This window comes from Octopus bimaculoides, chromosome 7, assembly GCF_046866305.1.
Source record: "Octopus bimaculoides isolate indiv1 chromosome 7, ASM4686630v1, whole genome shotgun sequence".
NCBI lineage: Eukaryota > Metazoa > Mollusca > Cephalopoda > Octopoda > Octopodidae > Octopus > Octopus bimaculoides.
This window is the reverse complement of record NC_142934.1, coordinates 28,198,787-28,217,734: the sequence shown is the minus strand read 5'-3', so window position 1 is coordinate 28,217,734 and position 18,948 is coordinate 28,198,787. Positions and strand designations below refer to the sequence as shown.

At 39.1% G+C, this 18,948-nt stretch overlaps 1 protein-coding gene across 4 annotated transcripts; it reads right to left on the bottom strand.

Moving 5' to 3' along the window:
• Positions 1–3,491: 3,491 nt before the first annotated feature.
• On the bottom strand, positions 3,492–13,735 carry LOC106879898 (uncharacterized). 4 transcript variants are annotated; one of them, XM_089355066.1, is made up of 3 exons: positions 13,596–13,735; positions 7,459–7,614; positions 3,492–6,070 (listed from the first exon to the last, which is right to left on the bottom strand). In XM_089355066.1, the coding sequence occupies exon 3, from the start codon at positions 5,831–5,833 to the stop codon at positions 3,932–3,934; it is 1,902 nt and encodes a 633-aa protein (XP_089211192.1). In that variant the 5' UTR covers positions 5,834–6,070; positions 7,459–7,614; positions 13,596–13,735; the 3' UTR covers positions 3,492–3,931. The 4 variants fall into 4 exon arrangements, with proteins under 4 accessions (XP_089211192.1, XP_052825603.1, XP_014785134.1 ...); XM_052969643.2 differs by lacking the exon at positions 13,596–13,735 and adding an exon at positions 12,631–12,798; XM_014929648.3 differs by lacking the exon at positions 7,459–7,614.
• Between the last annotated feature and the right edge of the window lie 5,213 nt (positions 13,736–18,948).

The window sequence follows — 18,948 nt, the reverse complement described above, 5'->3', positions numbered from 1 at the left end:
TGAGAAAATGCAAAAAAAAAAAAAGGTAAAACCACAAAAAGGGACAAAAAGTTAAAACGTTAAAGGTAAGAGGAATAATTCGGTTTATGGAATCTAGGTTATGTCCCTTTAATCCGATAACGAGGTGTGTTAATGTTGAGTGTTTTAATATGCTTTAACTAGGTGCCGTCTGTGCATAAAACTTCTGGTGAAGGAAGGCATCCTTCAGTTCAATAACTGTCTGAAAACTTTTATAGCTTATGACAGTATGTGACAGGGTAGGCGGTCTCAAGAGGAGGTAATTAGATACCTATACACCTGCATACTAAGGCATAAATACCAGAATCTACACATAGCATACAGATAGTACACTCACCTGACACATCCATACACGTGCATATATGTATACATACATTTTAATGTACATGTATGCACTCGCAAAACTATACATTCATATATAATATAGACATATTCATGCTTACATGCAAAAACATTATTGTACAATACATGTTTATGAGTGCATGTTCTCAAATGCATAGGTATATGCATACTCATACACACACACACACACATATATATATGCTCATCAAATACACACATATATATCATCATTTTAACATTTACTTTTCAATGTTTGCATGGGTCAGATAAAATTTGTTGAGGCAAACTTCCAATGGCTAGATGCCCTCTCTGTCACTAAACCACACCTGTTTCCAAGCAAGATAACATTTTCCAGATATGTATGTTGTCTTGGAAGACTGCAAATGAACAATGCTGCTTTTATGATAGTAATACTCATTTACAAATATCAAATGAAGTCAAGAACAGGGGATACAAATACTAACATATACCCATACACACATATATGTGATGGGCTTTTCAGTTTCTGTTTGCTTAACCTACACACAAGTCTTTGGTTGACCTGAGGCTACAGTAAAAGACAATTTCTCAAGGTCCCACACAATAGCACTGAGGTCAGAGCCACAAGGTTGGGAAGCAAACTTCTTAATCAGACAACTATGCCTGTACCAAACAAATTAATCTTTCATTTAGATGTAATCAATGTTTTAATTATAATTATTATAGCTGAATTGAATTATCTATTTAAATTACTATTTGAATCGTAATTATTAATGACAAACAGAATTAACTATTTAAATCTCTGTTTCAATTATAATCATTACAGATTAATAGAATGAACTATTCAAATACAAAGTTACAAATGTAAACTTCATATATAACACTAATATGGTAGTAGATTAGCAGAATCATTAGAACATCAAACAAAATCCCTTGTGCTGTGCAAGTTTACATTCTGAGTTCAAAGCTAGTAATAAGTGGGTGAGGAGTCATAATTGATTGTCTCTTCATCATAAAGAAATCAATAGGACTGAAATAATGTTGATGAATACTTTTGATCACTGAAAGTTCAAGCAATTGATGATTTATTGGCATTAGCTGTTTTGTTACCATATTTCTGATAAAATACACAGCTTTTCATCATCATCAGCATTTAATGTCTGTCTTCCATGCTGGCATGGGTTGGATAGTTTGATGCTTTCTGATGCATCAGAGGACTGCATTGAACTCCAGTGCCTTCTTTGGCATAGGTTCTATAGCTAGATGCCCTTCCTAACCCAGCATACTGGGTGCTATTTTTGGACACCAGCTACTGTCTTGTTTCAATTAATTTTTGAAATCATGAAGAATTTAGTAAAATAACTGTCAGTATTAAGCTGGACTTTGGAACATAAATTAACAAGAAATTTTGATAGGTTTAAATATTGGTTACTTTAAAGCAGGAAGCTTGTATAATAGGTTGGTTGGTATCAAAATAGTTAATGTATGAATAAACAAGCAGCAGATGTAAATAATAGTATAATACTAAAATAAGAATAGTAATATATAAATTAAAAAAAATAAAAGGCTATACTGTACAATCAAGGCACAACATTGGTTGTTGGCATTTTGTTAATAGTGAGGATAATAAGACATAAAGACGTATTACCTATCACCTCCTCTGTGATCCACTCCTATTTCCTTCACCTTTTCCCCTATAAACTGATATTCACCAATGACCAGGCTTCCATTCATGTTCATTACATTCACTTCTAACCATCTGTCACTCTTACACACACTCAAGAACTTATGTACCCATCCACTCTTCCTGATCCTCTGTCCCTAAACTGTTAGTCATCTTCTTGTACCTTGAGGGAACACTCCGACACCTTGTCATCATTTCTCCCTTTCCTGCTTGGATGGCCATGTATCTCTTATACAGCAAGACACCTGTTCCTGTCCCTCTATCATACTTTAGTCTCTCAACACTTTGCATAATGCCACCGTCTCAGTACTACACCCTCCACTCAGTCAAGAGGTCTTATCTTGCTAGATACTTGGTGACCACACCAATACTGGTTACCATAAAAAAAAGCACCCTGTACACCCTATATAGCGATTGGTATTAGGAAGGGCAGCTGTAGAAAGCATGCCAAAGAAGACATTGGAATTCAATGCAACCCTCTGGCTTGTCAGATTCTATTCAACCAACCAGCCCACCCATGCCAGCATGGAAAACAGATTTTAACCCTTTAATATTTAAACCAGCCATATCCAGCCAAAATAGTCTACCTGTTTTATGTTCAAACTGGTCAGATCTGGCCTTGCACAAGTATTCTACAATGTCATTCTAAAAATATATAAACACAGGAGTGGCTGTGTGGTATGTAGCTTGCTTACCAACCACATGGTTCCGGGTTCAGTTTCACTGCATGGCACATTGGGCAAGTGTCTTCTACTATAGCCTTGGGTTGACCAAAGCCTTGTGAGTGGATTTGGTAGATGGAAACTGAAAAAAGCCCATCGTACATATATATATGTATGTGTTTGTGTATGTTTGTCCCCCCGACATCGCTTGACAACCAAAGCTGGTGTGTTTACATCCCCATAACTTAGTGGTTCAGCAAACGAAACTGATAGAATAAGTACTAGGCTTACAAAGATTAAGTCCTGGGGTTGATTTGTTTGACTAAAGGCGGTGCTCCAGCATGGCTGCAGTCAAATGACTGAAACAAGTAAAAGAATAAAACACCATTGAAATCTTGAAACTACAACATAATGTGTGACTAATTCAAAACAATGTAAATAAATAAGCATCACATTTGACAAAAAAATTTGAATGCTAAAGAGTTAAATAATGATGAGGATGATTTTGAAGAAGATGATGATGCATTGGCCAGTGTGCTGCTTTGATGGAATATATAAATAAGGTATCAGAAGGAATATATTCTCTACTAAAAGATAGCAAACGATAAAGAAACAACAAAATGATTAGAAAATGAGATATTAAGAAAAAAAAAAGAAAAACACAACTGCACCAGCATGGCCACAGATTCTGGTAGAAACAAGTAAAAGTAAATAAAAGAAGAGTTCACAAGATGAGTTCTTAGTCATTATAAATAAAGACAAAGACAAAATAACACATATGTGTTAGAAAAATGTACAAAAAAATATTTTCTAGGTTATCACTTTTAATACATATAAATCTTATAGCAAAACATTACTTAAAAAAAATATTCCAACAGCATCAAAATAAAATTTTAGCATTTGTTACATTCATTAAGTAAACTTAATGTTTAATCACAATTATATTTATCTGTATTTTACAATTTATATAATGTTTCAGTCAGTTTGACTTCTGATTGTCTTCAGCTTTCTTGTTCACCAATTTGTACTTAGTTTTAAGTTGGGTTTGATTATAGAACTTCTTTTTGTTTTCTAAAAGAAAGATGTTTCTGTCCTATTCAAAACTAAACCATTATATCTTTATAAGAAATATCTTTGAAGCTAAAGGTAAGCTTTTGAAAAAAGAAAAAGAAAATACCAGAAGCAGGGAATTGATGAGAATAGCTGAATTAAGTGACTATTTTAATTATATGCACATCACTTCACTTCAACCTGTGTGTATTTTTATATGTCTGTTTAACCCAGTACTTTGAGAAAAACATTTTCCACATATTTGACAGTGAAATGGTTTCTCCCCTGTGTGTGTTCTTTTATGACAATTCAAACTAGAGCTTCGAGAAAAATATTTCCCACATATTTGACAACAAAATGGTTTCTCCCCTGTATGTGTTCTAACATGAACCTTTAGATCAGATGCCTTCAGGAAAGTTTTCCCACATGTTTCACAGCGAAAGGGTTTTATTCCAGCATGCATATAAGTATGTTTTTTAAGTTCACTTAAAACAAAAAAAGATTTCCTACATATTTCACAAGCAAATGGTTTTTCATTATTATGGTTGTTTTGATGCAAATCTAACTCATAACTAGTTGTAAAAGTCTTACTACAAATGATACAGTGGCATGAATTCTCTTCCAGATGAGCTATTGTATGAACTTTTAAATCAGAAGTTGTAAGGAATTTTTTATTACATATCTGACACTGAATTTCTTTCTTGCTCTTCTCATGTCTTTTTTTATGTATAAGTAAATTATATTTTGTAGAAAACTTTCGGCTGCATATATCACATTGGTATGGTTTTTCTCCAGTGTGCAATCTGTTGTGTAACTTCAGAACAGAACTTCTAGTGAAATTTTTGCAACAGATTTTGCATTGAAATGGTTTCTCCCCCGTATGTGTTTGAGTGTGTAAGTTTAAATTACAACTGGTGGAAAAGCTTTTGCCACATATTTCACAGCGATATGGTTTCTCTCCTGTGTGAGTTCTTGTATGCACCTGTAAATGCGAACTTATAGAGAAGCTTTTCCCACAAATCTCACAAGAAAATGGTTTTTCTCCAGTGTGAGTTCGTTTATGTAATTTGAGGTTTTGGCTAGCAGAGAATCCTTTATTACATATATCACAATAAGATAGTTTTTCTCCAGTGTGTTTTCTTGTATGTAACCTTAGTACAGATTTAGAAGAAAAGTTTTTGTCGCAAGTAAGACAGTGATAAGGTTTTTCTCCAGTGTGTGTTCGTGTATGAAGATTGAGATTGTAATTTGTTGAGAAACCTCTTCCACATATTTCACAGTGAAATTCTTTCTCACCAGTATGTATTTTCCTATGTACATCTAATTTATATACTGTGTAAAAACTTTTATTGCACACCTCACAGTTATATGACTTCTTACCACTATGAATTTGTATGTGTAACCTTAGTTCTGATTTTGTGGACAGTCCTTTTCCGCAAAGCTTGCACTGAAATGATTTTTCCCCAGTGTGCACTTTTATATGCAAGTTTAACTTATAGTTTGTTGTAAAACTTTTACCACACATCTGACAAGGAAAAGGTTTCTCTCCTGTATGTGTTCTTGTGTGGATCTTCATTTCAAATTTCTCAGAAAAGCATTTCCCACATATTAAACAAAGAAAAGGTTTTTCCCCAGTGTGTGTCCTAATGTGTCTTTTCAGTACAAAACTACTGGAAAATTGCTTGTCACATAACTTACAAGAGAAAGGTTTTTCACCTGTATGTGTCATCATGTGTCTTTTCAAATGTGAACAAGTTGGAAAACATTTCTTACATATTTCACAAGGAAAAGGTTTTTCTCCAGAGTGTGTTTTATTGTGTACCCTAAGTACTGATTTCCTTGAATATCGTTTATCACATATCTCACATTGAAATGGCTTCTCTCCTGTATGAGATCGCATATGTATCAGTAGTTCAGATTTTTTACAAAACTTCTTTTCACATAACTCACAGCATATTCGCTTTATTTTGTGTTTTCTTGTAGATGTCATCTTTTTGCTGTCTGTTAACTCTTTTGTTTTGGGACTTATTACTTTATTTTCATCCTGTTTATCTTGAGAAATATTAGCAGCCACACTCAATGTATTTGTCTCCATCATGACAGTATACCAGCGAGAGACAGAATTTTGAATTTCAAGAGGTGAATGTTATACGCATGAAATGTGTATACGCATAGTGTCATAGTGTATCAAAAACTTTGCTATTATTTGATGTCATTTGGATAAAACTATTTTGGTTTTAAAATCACCAATTTATTGGATAAAATTGCTTCATTTAATGACATTATTCCATCATCTGCATAGCTGATATGTCTCAACTGCTACTGCATTCGAATTCTGAAAATATAATAATAATAATAATAATAATAATAATAATAATACACCTACAAGTATATATAGCATACAGAAAATTGCACTACTTGGCACTGCACACATCCTACTCATAAGAGCATCACAGCAAACCACAGCACATACCCAAGGCACACAGAGCGCTGCGCTTAGTAGTGAAGTGAAAGCATGCTATAAAAATAAAACTACTGAATAATAATAATAATAATCCTTTCTACTATAGGCACAAGGCTTGAAATTATTTTTTTTATGGGGGGGGGGTTAGTCGATTACATTGACCCCCAGCACTTGACTGGTATTTATTTCATCGACCCCAAAAGGATGAAAGCCAAAGTCAACCTTGGTGGAATTTGAACTCAGAACATAGCAACAGACGAAATACTGCTAAGCATTTTGCCTGGCATGCTAACAACTCTGCCAGTTCGCCACCCTAATAATAATAATGCTTTCTATTGAATGCAAAAGGCCTGAAATTTTGGGGGAAGGACTAGTTGATTAAATCAACCTCAATGTTTCACTGGTACTTAATTTATCAACCCCAAAAGGACGAAAGGCAAAGTTGATCTTGACAGAATTTGAACTCAGAATGTAAAGACGGCCGAAATGCCACTAAGCATTATAACAACAACAACAATTTAAAAAATAGTATTGGCAACTAGATATCCCCCAAAACTTACATAAATAATAGAAGAATTCAAAAAGGGAAGGAAGAACAACAGAGCAGGCAGATGGAAAGAAAAGGAGTTATATGGCCAATTCATGCAACAAACTGAGAGTGTTGAAAGTAAAGAATGCTAGCTATGGCTGATAGACAAAAACTTGAAATGAGAGATCAAAGTGCTAATTATAGCTGCTCAAGAACAAGCCATTAGGATGAATCTGACAAAGGTAAAGACTGACAAAACTCAGTCAGACAGCAAATGTAGAATCTGCAGGAAAGGAGACAAAGATGTAGGTCATCTCTAGAGTGAGTGCAGTAAGCAAGCATCAAAAGAGTATAAGTACAGACATGACTTTACAGGTAAAAGAGTGCATAGGGATGTTAGCCAAGTGTGTGGCTTTGAAATAACAGGGAAGTGATATTGACATGAATCAGAGACTGTGACGAAGAATGAGAATTACACGATCTTATGGAACTTCCCTATAGGACAAAATAAACAGCGTAAGATCATAAACTTTGCAATTCCCTATGAAAACAGTATTGATTCCAAAGAAATTGAAAAAAAAAAAAAAAAGAGAGAAGTGCCAGGATCTTGTCAGACAGCTAAAGAGACTGGAAGACTAAGACAACAATTATTTGTGGAGTAACTGGTGCACTTGACACAACACTCAAAATGCTACCTTAAAGACTGAAAGATACTGGAATTGAGACTCACGTTGTTGACTTGCAGAAAAGTGCAGTTCTGTGTTCTGCAGGAATCTTAAGAAAGATTTGTTGTCATTAAATCTCAGGATAAAATTCCTGCTAATTAAATTAGCATCTACTAGCTTGTTGTTGTTGATGATGATCCTTTCTACTATAGGCACATGGTCTGAAATTTTGTGGGAAAGTGTTAGATAATTATGTTGACCACAGTGCTCAACTGGTACTTATTTTATCAACCCCAAAAGGATGAAAAGCAAATAATAAGCTTTAATGTACACAATGCTTAGCTGCATTACAACTAATCAAAAAGGGTTAAAGGAGGGGATAAAGGGCAAACATATTAGTCAAGTAAAGAAAGACAATGAAAGCTAGAAATATATTCTCAGTACATGTAATAAAACACAAAATTAGAGTAAACTGAACATTTAAAATGTTATAAAGAATAAAGGAGCGTAAGCACATCAGGAGTGGTGTTGGTGAATTTTAGGAAGCATGGGATTTTTAAAGGATGCACTGTTCAGACAGCTACCAACAAATGTGGATAGTTTATCCGATGCTTCAACAATTCTGAGTGTGAAAAAATGTTCCTGAAAGTTATGGGTGCTGTGTTGCTTTTTGATTTTAATAGCATGTCCACAAGCACTAGAGATGCTAAATTCAAAAGGGTGGCCAAAATTATTGCTAGTGGAAAACCTTGAGGGCTAGACCAAGTCAGCTGTAAAAATATTGAAGCATTAGATTGTTGATGCCCAGAGAAGCAATATATTCAAGATGTAGTAAGTGAATGACAGAGGGTATTCATTTGGTTGCACATCTCTCGATAGCTTCCAGCAAATCAATATTTTGGACAAGATGGGCATTTCAGACTAGATGTATCATAACTATACACAACTTCAAATAGACAGCTGGTGAGCAGCTGGCAAAGGTCTTAATGAGTGATGTTAAGGCACCTTCAGTCTTTTTGATTATTTTAGAAATATGGTTTGTCAAATTCAGATCATTGTTGAATATATATAAGTCACATTCACAGCACACTCTTTATGGTTACCATTGTGCAAGGAGTAAGTAAATTCCTGGTTTTTCTCCTAAAGTATATAGCGGTGCACTTGTCTACTGCCAAAGAGCACATAAAAATATTACTTATTTTCCAATATTAATTTAATTCATTTTCAAATGAAATTTAATGTTTACAGTGTTATGATTACAAAATCACAGACTAGTATCATGCTGGTTACAGTTGACCTTATAACATAAGTAATTGACTTGTGGTTCTTTGCATGAAAAATTAGTATAAACAGCTCAACTTTCCAAATGCAATGAGATAGTTATAAATGAGTATAATTATCATACAAGCCAGAGTTCCTCATTTTCAGTTTTGTGAAAATATGTCTGGTCATAGGGAAGTGCAAATTTGCTTAGAAATAGGTAAGGATTGGCAACAAGATGGATATCCAACCATAGAAAATCTGTGACAATGAAACCTATTTGACTCATACAAGCATGGAAAAGTGGACATCAAAATGATTACACACACATATACATCCTCCTTATCATCATTCAACTTTCATGTTTCATCCTGGATGGGTTGGATGGCTTGAAAGGATCTGACAGGTTCAAAGACTACACCATGTTTCAATGGATACTTTGGTATATATATAAAACATAAACAAGATTCAGTTGAATAAGGTACTTAAAGTTGAGGCACCTAGTTAGGTTGGAATAAACTGCACACACAACAACAATCTTTAGATGAATATCAGCCTTGGTACACAAGTACTGGCAGAATGATATTTGGGTACTGTATGCAGTTAATTTGACCCAACTGAGTATATAATCTGCTTTTGAGCTATTCAGGCATGTACACTTTATTAGATATATAGTCCATAACATACTTCAGAAACATGAGGGGCATGTTTTATGTATATATATATGTGTGTGTGTGTGTGTGTGTGCATGTTGTTCTTACAATACATCTCAACGCTTCTAAAAGAGAACAAACTTTGTTTGTTTACTTTCATCGTAAAGTTGAATTTAATGTTAGCGTCTTATGAAGCTAAATTTATAAGTTCTAAAATTGCAGAAGAATTCGTTGCTGGGCAGTTTGGTTTAATGGTAAAACACTTGACATGTAATCACAGAGATGTGAGTTCAAGTCTCATGGCTGGCCGGCAACGTATTTTTCTGCAATATATGGATAATTTATCCTGATCAAGCTATTTATAGCATTATCACGCGTTTGAGAAATAAATTTATTTCTGCATCTTACAATACATCTCAACTTTGTTTGTTTACTTTCATCGTATATATATATATATACATGCACACACACACTAACATGTATGTAGCATCTTAGGAATGAGAGGTGGATGAATCCAGAGTTGTTAAATAACAACAAAATCACCCAGTTCAATATCCTCATGGCAAAAAGCACCATATGAAGCTAATTTCACAACTAGAATAAATACATATAGATATGATAATGATGTTGATGATATCTATCTACACACACACACACATACTACTTTCTTTACCAGACAATCAGACATCCTTACACATCACTAGTCACAACATGCTTTTATCCTTCCCTAGTTTGGGAAGCTGATGATAATGGTGATGATGACTATATTTAACAAAACAGAAATGTTTAATATTAATTTATTCATTCAGAGAGTAGACTCACAATCAATTTATCTTTCGGAGTGTAACTATAGATCAACTGCTGTATTATAGTTAACTGAGAAAGGGGTAAAAGATGAGTGGGTCATGACTGGAATAACTTTGATCATAGTTCTGCTCATAAGAACTGATTTGGGCTAAACAATAACAATTGGTAATTCTGAAACAACAGAGCTACTTATCAGCTAGACAGCAGCTAAATCTTTCATTAATGGCATCTTACTGCCTTAGAAAATAATTGACACATTGGACAATGTAGTCTTAAGTACCCTTTGACTGAAAAAGAACTGGAAGGTCACAGGTGGACTACTCAATCAGGGTTAATCCTTTCATAATCATATTTGTCAAAATATGTTGTTTTTGTTTTCAACAAATTTTGAAAATAATAATGAATTTAGTAAAATAACATTAAGCTGGTGCATGGAACATAAATTAACATGATGGTTGGTTTTAATTTAAATCACTTTAGAGCAGGAAGGGTGGTCTCAAGCAGATTGGCATCAAATAACTGATAATTTTTATTGAACCCAGAAAGATCTCATTTCAGAATAGAATAACTTAATTGTTATTGAGCTGATGTTTGGAACAAAAATTAACATGGAATTTTGACAGTGTGTTTTAATTTAGATCACTTTAAAACAGCATGTGTTGATATAAAAAGAGTTAAACAACTGTAATTTTTATTAAACCCAGAAGTATCTGAATTCTTTTATTGATTTTATTATTTATAATTTATTAATTATTTTATTAAACCCAGAAGAATAGCAAAGAGTAAAGACCCTCTTCAGTCATGACTGACCATGGGATTGCATCTAGAAAGTTCTCCCCCAAGGCACATGTCCAGGCATGGTTGTTTATGGAAGACCAGCAGTTGCCCATGCTTACCAGCCTCCCCACACCATGCCACAGATGTTATAAAAGGGAAAGGCAAAGGCTGATACAACTGGGCACCAGTGACGTCACATCTCATTTCTACAGCTGAGTGAACTGGAGCAATTTGAAATTGTCTTCCTCAGGAACACAACACACAGCCCAATTTGGGAATCAAACTCACTACCTCATGATTGTGAGTCTGATGCTCTAACCACTGGTATCACATGTAATATAGTGAGTTGAGAAAAACTTCGATGACATCCCTTGATGTATTTCTTCTGTAGTGAGTGGTAGATATCCCCTTGTTACTTTCTGTGATGCACTGAAGTAGTGTTTGGCCTGCTGGAAGCCTGTAACCAATGACACTTGTTTGCTAATTATGGTTTGAATAAAAAAGTAAAATAAGCCATCATCTTATCTCTCCTCCATGTACCACTCAACCTACCCATACATACCGTGAGGTAGCACTGCATTTCTTCTTTCTTAATCCATCTTATCGCCCTTCTATCAGTTTCTATTTTTCTCCCATTAATACTCTGACACAACTTGTTAATTCACACCCTTATCACTAGCACTGCAATCAATAAACAAAAACTCCCTCTGAAAAGGTTTGAATTTTTAAAAAAAATGAGAAAAACACATGGAAGGCTACTCTGATAGAATCTATCAAACGAAAGCTTCAGAAAATAAATATCCCTTAGTTATTTTCCGTCAGACCTCTTTTCGAGTAAAATACCGAGAATCTACGTTCTACGGTTTTTGTGAAGTATTGTCAAGTACAAACAAATATCCTTGATATAGTTTTATTGCTAAATGAGAAAGTAGCTGTTATATGATTGCTCAATTTGCTAAACATAGCAGCTAATCTGTCTCTCAAACCACATCCCACCGCCTTACACATTGTCTATAATGTAATCCCTATGAGCACACACTGTCCTGGATAAATAAAACAAAAAACAAAACAAAAAAAACGGATGGTCATGGTAGGAATGTCTTTGATTATATCTCTGTTCAATCAGGAATGATCTGGGGCTGCTCAACAACTAGAATATATCCAAGTGAAGAAGACGCACGTCGACGAACCGGTCTGTTAGCATTCCATCCTTTATTGCGGGGTCACGATAGATCAACATTAATATTTAATACTGGTGCACTGTCTGTTGCACAGGTTAAGAGACTGCATCGTCCCCTTCGCTGCTGTCTCACAAAATTCCATGTATTTATCAATCATTCATTACATATGCGCACTGTCGCCAGTTAGGTAAACATGCCGTCACAAAAGAAACATTTGTTATTATCACGGCTTTATAATACGAACCAAAACAAACCTTGTCTACACCGTCTTTTCAATGGTGCAGTCAATTTCACAAATCTAACAAATCCCTATATTGTAATTTAGCTCCATATCTATATATTAAAGTGGTTCCAACCGTGACTACACCGTCCTCTTTTGTTTTCTTCCAGACTAATATATCTAGACTCAATTTTCCAATGTATCCTTCCTTTTTCATTATAGTAGCATGTGATTTTAAGGAAATTTAGCAGCTACTTTTTGCAGAACTGTGTGTATACGTAAATAAACAATGCAAAACAACCCAGATCGGACGAAATATGAAGACAGCGAAATACTTACATCATTTGTTTACCCCTTTTCCTTATAAAAATATCACCTATCTCAAATAAAGACTACATAATTGAACTTTATCGTTCGTTGTTAATCAATATATATACTTTGTAATTAAATGAGATGTTCATTGCAATCGGCATTAAGAACTCTTCGGTTAAAAGAAGGAAATAATTTATATTTTTTCGGTGAACACCGAAAACAATCCATGATGGAAAGGAGAATAGAGAAAGAAAATATTTCAACTTAACAATTCAATAGATCTAAGATTACCTCAAATAAGGGTTTCTGATTTAGGTACAAGCTATTTTTAGGGGAAAGGGGGTACATCAAAACGTTGGACTCCAGTGTTTGACCGGTATTTTATTCCGATTCCCAAAAGACGAAAGGTAAAGTGGACCTCAGCGGGTTTTGAACTCGGAAAGTAAAGAGCTGAAATAAATAGCGCTGCTTTCATGTTATATTTTTTAATGGCTTCAGATTTCGGTACATGGTTAAGTATTTTGCATGTACATCGATACCATCGACCTCGGTACTTGACTGGTACTTTATTTTATCGACCTCGAAAAGATAAAGCGGGATTTGAACTCTGAACAAATACTGCAAAGCAATATTTCCGATACCCTAACAATTCTGCCAGTTTACCGCTTTAAGATTACCTCTAATAAGTTCTACACTTATATTTTGTTGGAGGAAACAGTCGATTATATCGAACAAGTATTTGACTAGGACTTTATATATCCTGGAAGGATGGAAAGCGAACTTGACTGCGATGGGATTTGAACTCAGAACTAAAGGAACGTGTCTGAATGCCGCAAGGTATTTAGTGGGCCCTGACCATTCTGCCAATACACCATGTGCAATAACAATTCTTAACATAGCTACAAAGTTATAAATTTTGGAAGAGTAGTGTGGTGCGATGGAGGAAGAAGACAACAAGAAGCAAAAGGACAGAATGAAGCGTTGGACCTTACCTTGCCGACCGCAGCGGGTTACACGATCGCTCCTAATCAGAACACGTCTTTCTCGTAACGTCGCTGTTTTCTCACTGGCCCCACGTCCTAGCCTTCGACCGCGTGTCACCGACTTCCGATCTGGCTTCACCTCTGTTTGCCTCACCCCTCTCCACCACAACACGTAGCTCATCACAGCCCAAAACACCACACGCCCCCCTGATCTATAGATCATTCAACCGGCTCTCCCACTCACTCCTCGCTCCCGAACTACCTTAATTGGTTTCATAATCAGCCAACCAGGGAGGAGGGTACCGCTCCCTCTGTGGTCGCTGTGCAACCCCGGGATTGGCCTGAGTTCCTGGCGCGCTGTCTTCATCATCTTGCCTACTGCTGCTGTCTTCATCATCCTGCCCACTGCAGCTGGTTCCATCCTCTGAAGCACTGACAATCTTCCGCACATCCAAAACATGGCGTGGCATACCATCGACTGAGACGTTGTTCTTTGAATTGATGGAGGTTATAGTTCCTTTCCCCCATTGTGATGTGCACCGTGCATTTGGGGGTTTTACCCAAACTTCTTCCCCGATCTGCACGAAGGTGTGCTCTTCTCCCCGGAGTCGCATTGATGCAATACACGGGTGCCTCCACTCGTACCCGAATATTGCCCTGTGTGGCACCGACTCCTCAGCCTGTCCTGACCTGGCCGACATATTATACCAAAATACGGCCTCGATTGGCGAAATGTGGCCCCTCTCTGCCATGGTCTTGATGGTACGATGATGCCTTTCCACCACTCCATTTCCACTTGGCCGGTATGCCGCCCTGAAGAAGCGGCTGACCTGCCACCCGTCAAGCATTTCTTTCAGCACCTCCGAGCGAAATGCAATGCCATTATCCAGCAGCAGCTCATTCACGGGGCCTCGTTCCAGGAATATCCCATTTAACACTCCTGCGATTTCCTCTGCAGTCCCCGTCTTCACCTCCCTCCATATGGCCAACCGCCCCGGTCCGCAGTCAACCATTGAGAGGTAGTGTGTTACGTCCACTGCCAGTCGTGGGCCACTGGAATACTTCCCGCCTCATGTACGCCCGGAGCAGGGTCAATAGACTGGCATCTGTCACAGCTGCTAACCACTCTCTGCACGCTCCGCCTCGTTACCTCGGAGTCAACTTTCCTGGCGAGGAACAACGTCCTGTCCACTCCCATGTGATGCATGGTATGCAGTCTCCTCAACTCCGAGTCACTCAGACAGCATACTGCAGCCACAGCCCGCTCCGCATCCTCTGGCACCTGCAACTAAGCTCGCTTTACCCTGGTTAGGACGTCTGCCCTGTTCTTTTCGGAAGGCACAAAGATTACGCTCAGTTCCAGATCGAACTCAGCGGTTAGCTCCCGCAATATTCCCAATCGGCGCTTTACCAGCATCTCCGCAGCCTCTTTGGTTCGCACCCTCCGCTCATCGGTGAGGACTGTCGTCACCCAACCAAGCACAGTGGCCGAATCGGTTCTAATCTCGATGGTGCACAGCCCCCACTTCAAGGCCAGGTTCACCCCCTTCAGCACGGCATCCAACTCCGCCACGTTGATATGGTTGCAGTCATCCATCTTCCTGAGCCAGGCTGCATCTTCCACCACGGTGCCTCCCATTTCCAAGACGACCCCTATTGCGATGCTACTGGCGTCACACCAAACGATCCCACTCTTTGATTTGGGAACATACCAACTGCCCCTCACTGGATCCTCTGCTCTCACTCTGACCAAGACTTCCTGCATCATGTCGGTCGTTTTCTCCCCAACTCTGTCATTCCACTTTGCTCCTTCGGCTCGTCTCTTGATGAAGCTACATGCTGTCCGAAGCCATCCTGCAACCGGGTAATGTCCCACCAGCTTCCCGCACACCGAGAACAGTTCCCGCCTACTCACGCTGGTGCCCAGTTCAGGGATCTCGTTTCCTCTCCGGAACACCAGCTCACCCGATCTGTCTTTTTGTAGCTTCAGCCCCAGCGCAGCTCCCCCCACCATCGACTCAGGCGGCTTCGCAATCAGCCAGAACCTCTCCAGGTGTCTCACTACCTCGGTGGCTGGCACTACAGTCTCGTCAACCAAAATGTCGTCGATGTAGGAACTGGTGGCCTTCCTTATCCTCTCCTCTTTCCCTAGGACGGACTTGAGCACCATCGCCATAATTTTCGGAGCGGAATTCAGCCCGAAACCCAACCTGGTTAAACAGTACGTCCGGCCCTTGTACCGCACCAGCTGGTATCGCCACAGCTTGTCACTCACACGGAGCTGCAAATATGCCGACTTCAAGTCGACGATCGTCGCTGCCTTGGTCGACTGTCTCCACACACGTAACGTCTCACCGCAAACGTCCGTTGCCTCGCCTCCCATGTGGCACGATATATGGTCGTTCAGCTCCCTAAAGTCCAGCACCGGTCTGAATTTTCCTTTCGTCGGCTGCACCACCGCCATCAGAGGCAGCACTCCATTCACCACCTCCTCTTTCCACGGGACAAGGACTCCTTCCTTGATCCATCTCTCTACCTCCTCGTCGAACTCGACGCCGGCGTGACCTTTCAACGTATGCTGTTAGCAGCTCACCCTGTTCTTTAGTAGTGGGGGCTCGTCCTTCCATCGCCACTCTATCGTCCACCTTCGACCATCAAACGCCGCCTGAAAATCTTTGTCTTCGATGGTGTAAGCGGCGCTGTCCTCGACGGGGCTCTGCTCTCCCTGGCGGTCCCGACTCACGGCGCACGATGCCCCCACGCTTCCGAACGTGACCTCATTTCCTGCAATCCTAACGCCACCAAGACGGTTGATGGCGTCCATCCCCAACACCACGTCAATCTCATCCACCAAGCGGCCAACTACTATTGCTTGCAGCGTTAGCTTTGCTCCCTGCACCTCAATCTGCACGTCAGTAATGCCTTCACAGCGTACCTCTCTTCCGTCGACTGCCCTCACACTGCTTTCTCCACTCCACGTCTCTACCACTCCCGGAGTCATCAGGGTCGTTGTACAGCCCGTGTCCACAAGAGCACGCGACATCTTCCCATCCACTAGCACATCAACAACGGGTAGAAAAAATTGCGCCGTTAATGATCTGAAAGGGAGACCGCTGGCGCAGTAGTCTCCCTTAGACCGTTTCCCTGCAGACATTCGCTGGCCATATGCCCCGTTTCACGACAACGGTTGCAGATGACCTCAGGCTTAGGTAACTTATAGTCTCGCACCATGTGCGGTCCCTGACACCGGAAACACTGACCTTTGAACGGACGCGCACGTTCCTTGTTCGACCCCTCTCCGCCACTCCTTGGCCGGCCACCATTTGCTGTCGCCGCTGCTACCAGCGGTGACGACCTACGACAGGAAACTAACATACGAGCTCTCGATATTATATCCGCCATGGGCATGGTACTCACGTCCGGCAGTTTCTGCAATTCGACCGACAGGTGGTCAGGAAACCCAGTCACAAACGCCAACTTTACCGTTTGATCCAGCGATTCTCCCTCGTACCCCGCCAGTCTAGCCAACCTCCTAAGTTCGTTGGCAAACGCGTCAACCTGTTCGCCGGTCCACTTCGCTCTCCCCAGGCGAGCGTACGCCTCGAACATCCCTTCTGCGAAGGCCTCCATCAAGCGGATTTCTATTTTCTCCGCGCTAACTTGGTCCCTCTCTTCCATCTCTAAAAATAGCGCCAACGCCGGACCATCTAAGTAGAGCGGTAGAAAACTTGCCAAGTCGCATATCCCTTGGAGCTTCGCGACCAGCTTCAACTTCTTTAGCCATGCGACTACGTCCATGTCGCCGCAAAACGGCTTAATGGCACTGTCATGGTATTAGCTGTCAGAAGCGAAAGTAGAAAAATCTAAACAAGGAATGTTACTGCTGGTTTGAGTTGAAATCTGTTTCTTTGGCTATTGACTGGCCGGAGCTATCTATCTATCTATCTATCTATCTATCTATCTATCTATCTGTCTGTCTGTCTGTCTATCTCTCTATCACTCGTCGACCTTCGTTTGTTTCCGTAGAATTTATCAAATTAGAAAAAAAAAACTTTTTGGCTACTTCCATCATGCTAGCTCCACACGAGGGGCATATTTTTGGGGTATTTAAAAGTCCATGTCTCTTAAGCCAATTAATACTATTTTCTGCTGTAGCGATGGCAATATCGCGGTGATTAATTCCAACTTTGGATTACGCCTGGTGGTGCTGGTGCTGATTGGTGTATGTGATTTGTTTTTAAAAACAATAATGAATAATGCAAAAATATATTTATTTATAAAGTTTAAACTGAACATGAAATGAAATATATTTATTTATAAAGTTTAAACTGAACATGAAATGAAATATATTTATTTATAAAGTTTAGACTGAATTACATTAGTTTAAATTCTACGGAAACGCATTTTCTAATTTGATAAATTCTACGGAAACAAACGAACTCAAACCAGCAGTGACTCCTGCATTGTAAAATTATTTCTAGTTAAAAGAAATAAGTTGGGGAAATTAGTAGAGGCCTGCGTCAGCAGAAATTATGTAAGGAAGTTTGTGAGTATTGGATAGTTTTGTATGCCATAGGGAGAATAGGATACTGCCATTTCAGAGCTGATCTATCGTCTAAGAGGATTTCCCTTCTGTTTTCTCTGATGTTACAACAGAGGAATTTAAAAGCATACGTTTTTAAAAAGAACTCCGGAGTTTCTTTGAAATAATAAACTTTTGTCGCTTAATTAATATTATATTTACTAGGCGAGATGTTTAAAAGTTGCTAACTATCAGCTATCTGTCTAGATAACAATATATCTATCCGTCCGTCCGTTCGTCCATCCATCCATTCATCTCTCTTATCATCATCATCATCATCATCATCATCATCATCATCGTTTAATGTCCTTTTTCCATACTGGCATGGGTTGGACGTTTTGACTGGTGACTGACAAGTCAGGAGGCCGCACTAGGCTCCAGTCTGATCTGGCAATGTTTCTCCAGCTGAATGCTGTTCCTAATGCCAACCACTCTGAGAGTGTAGTGGATGCTTTTTACTTGCCACCGGCACGGGAGCCAGTCAGGCGGCACTGGCATCGGTCACGTTCGGATGGTGCTTTTTACATGTCACCGACACGGGGAGCCAGTCAGGCGACACTGGCAACGACCCACACACAAATGGTGCTTATTGTGCACCACCAGCACGGGAGCCAGTCAGGTCAAACTGGTATCGGCCATAACTACGATTTCCATTTGATTTGATTGTGATTTTGATTTTACTTGACTCAAGAGGTCTCCTCAAGCACGGTATGTCACCCGATGATTCAAAGGTACTTTTTAAATGGGCTGGTTATGTGACACTGGTGTAGGCTACAGCTG

Excerpts from the sequence above, each read along its gene's own strand:
- LOC106879898 (XM_089355066.1), bottom strand. The coding sequence starts at position 5,833 with ATGATGGAGACAAATACATTGAGTGTGGCTGCTAATATTTCTCAAGAT.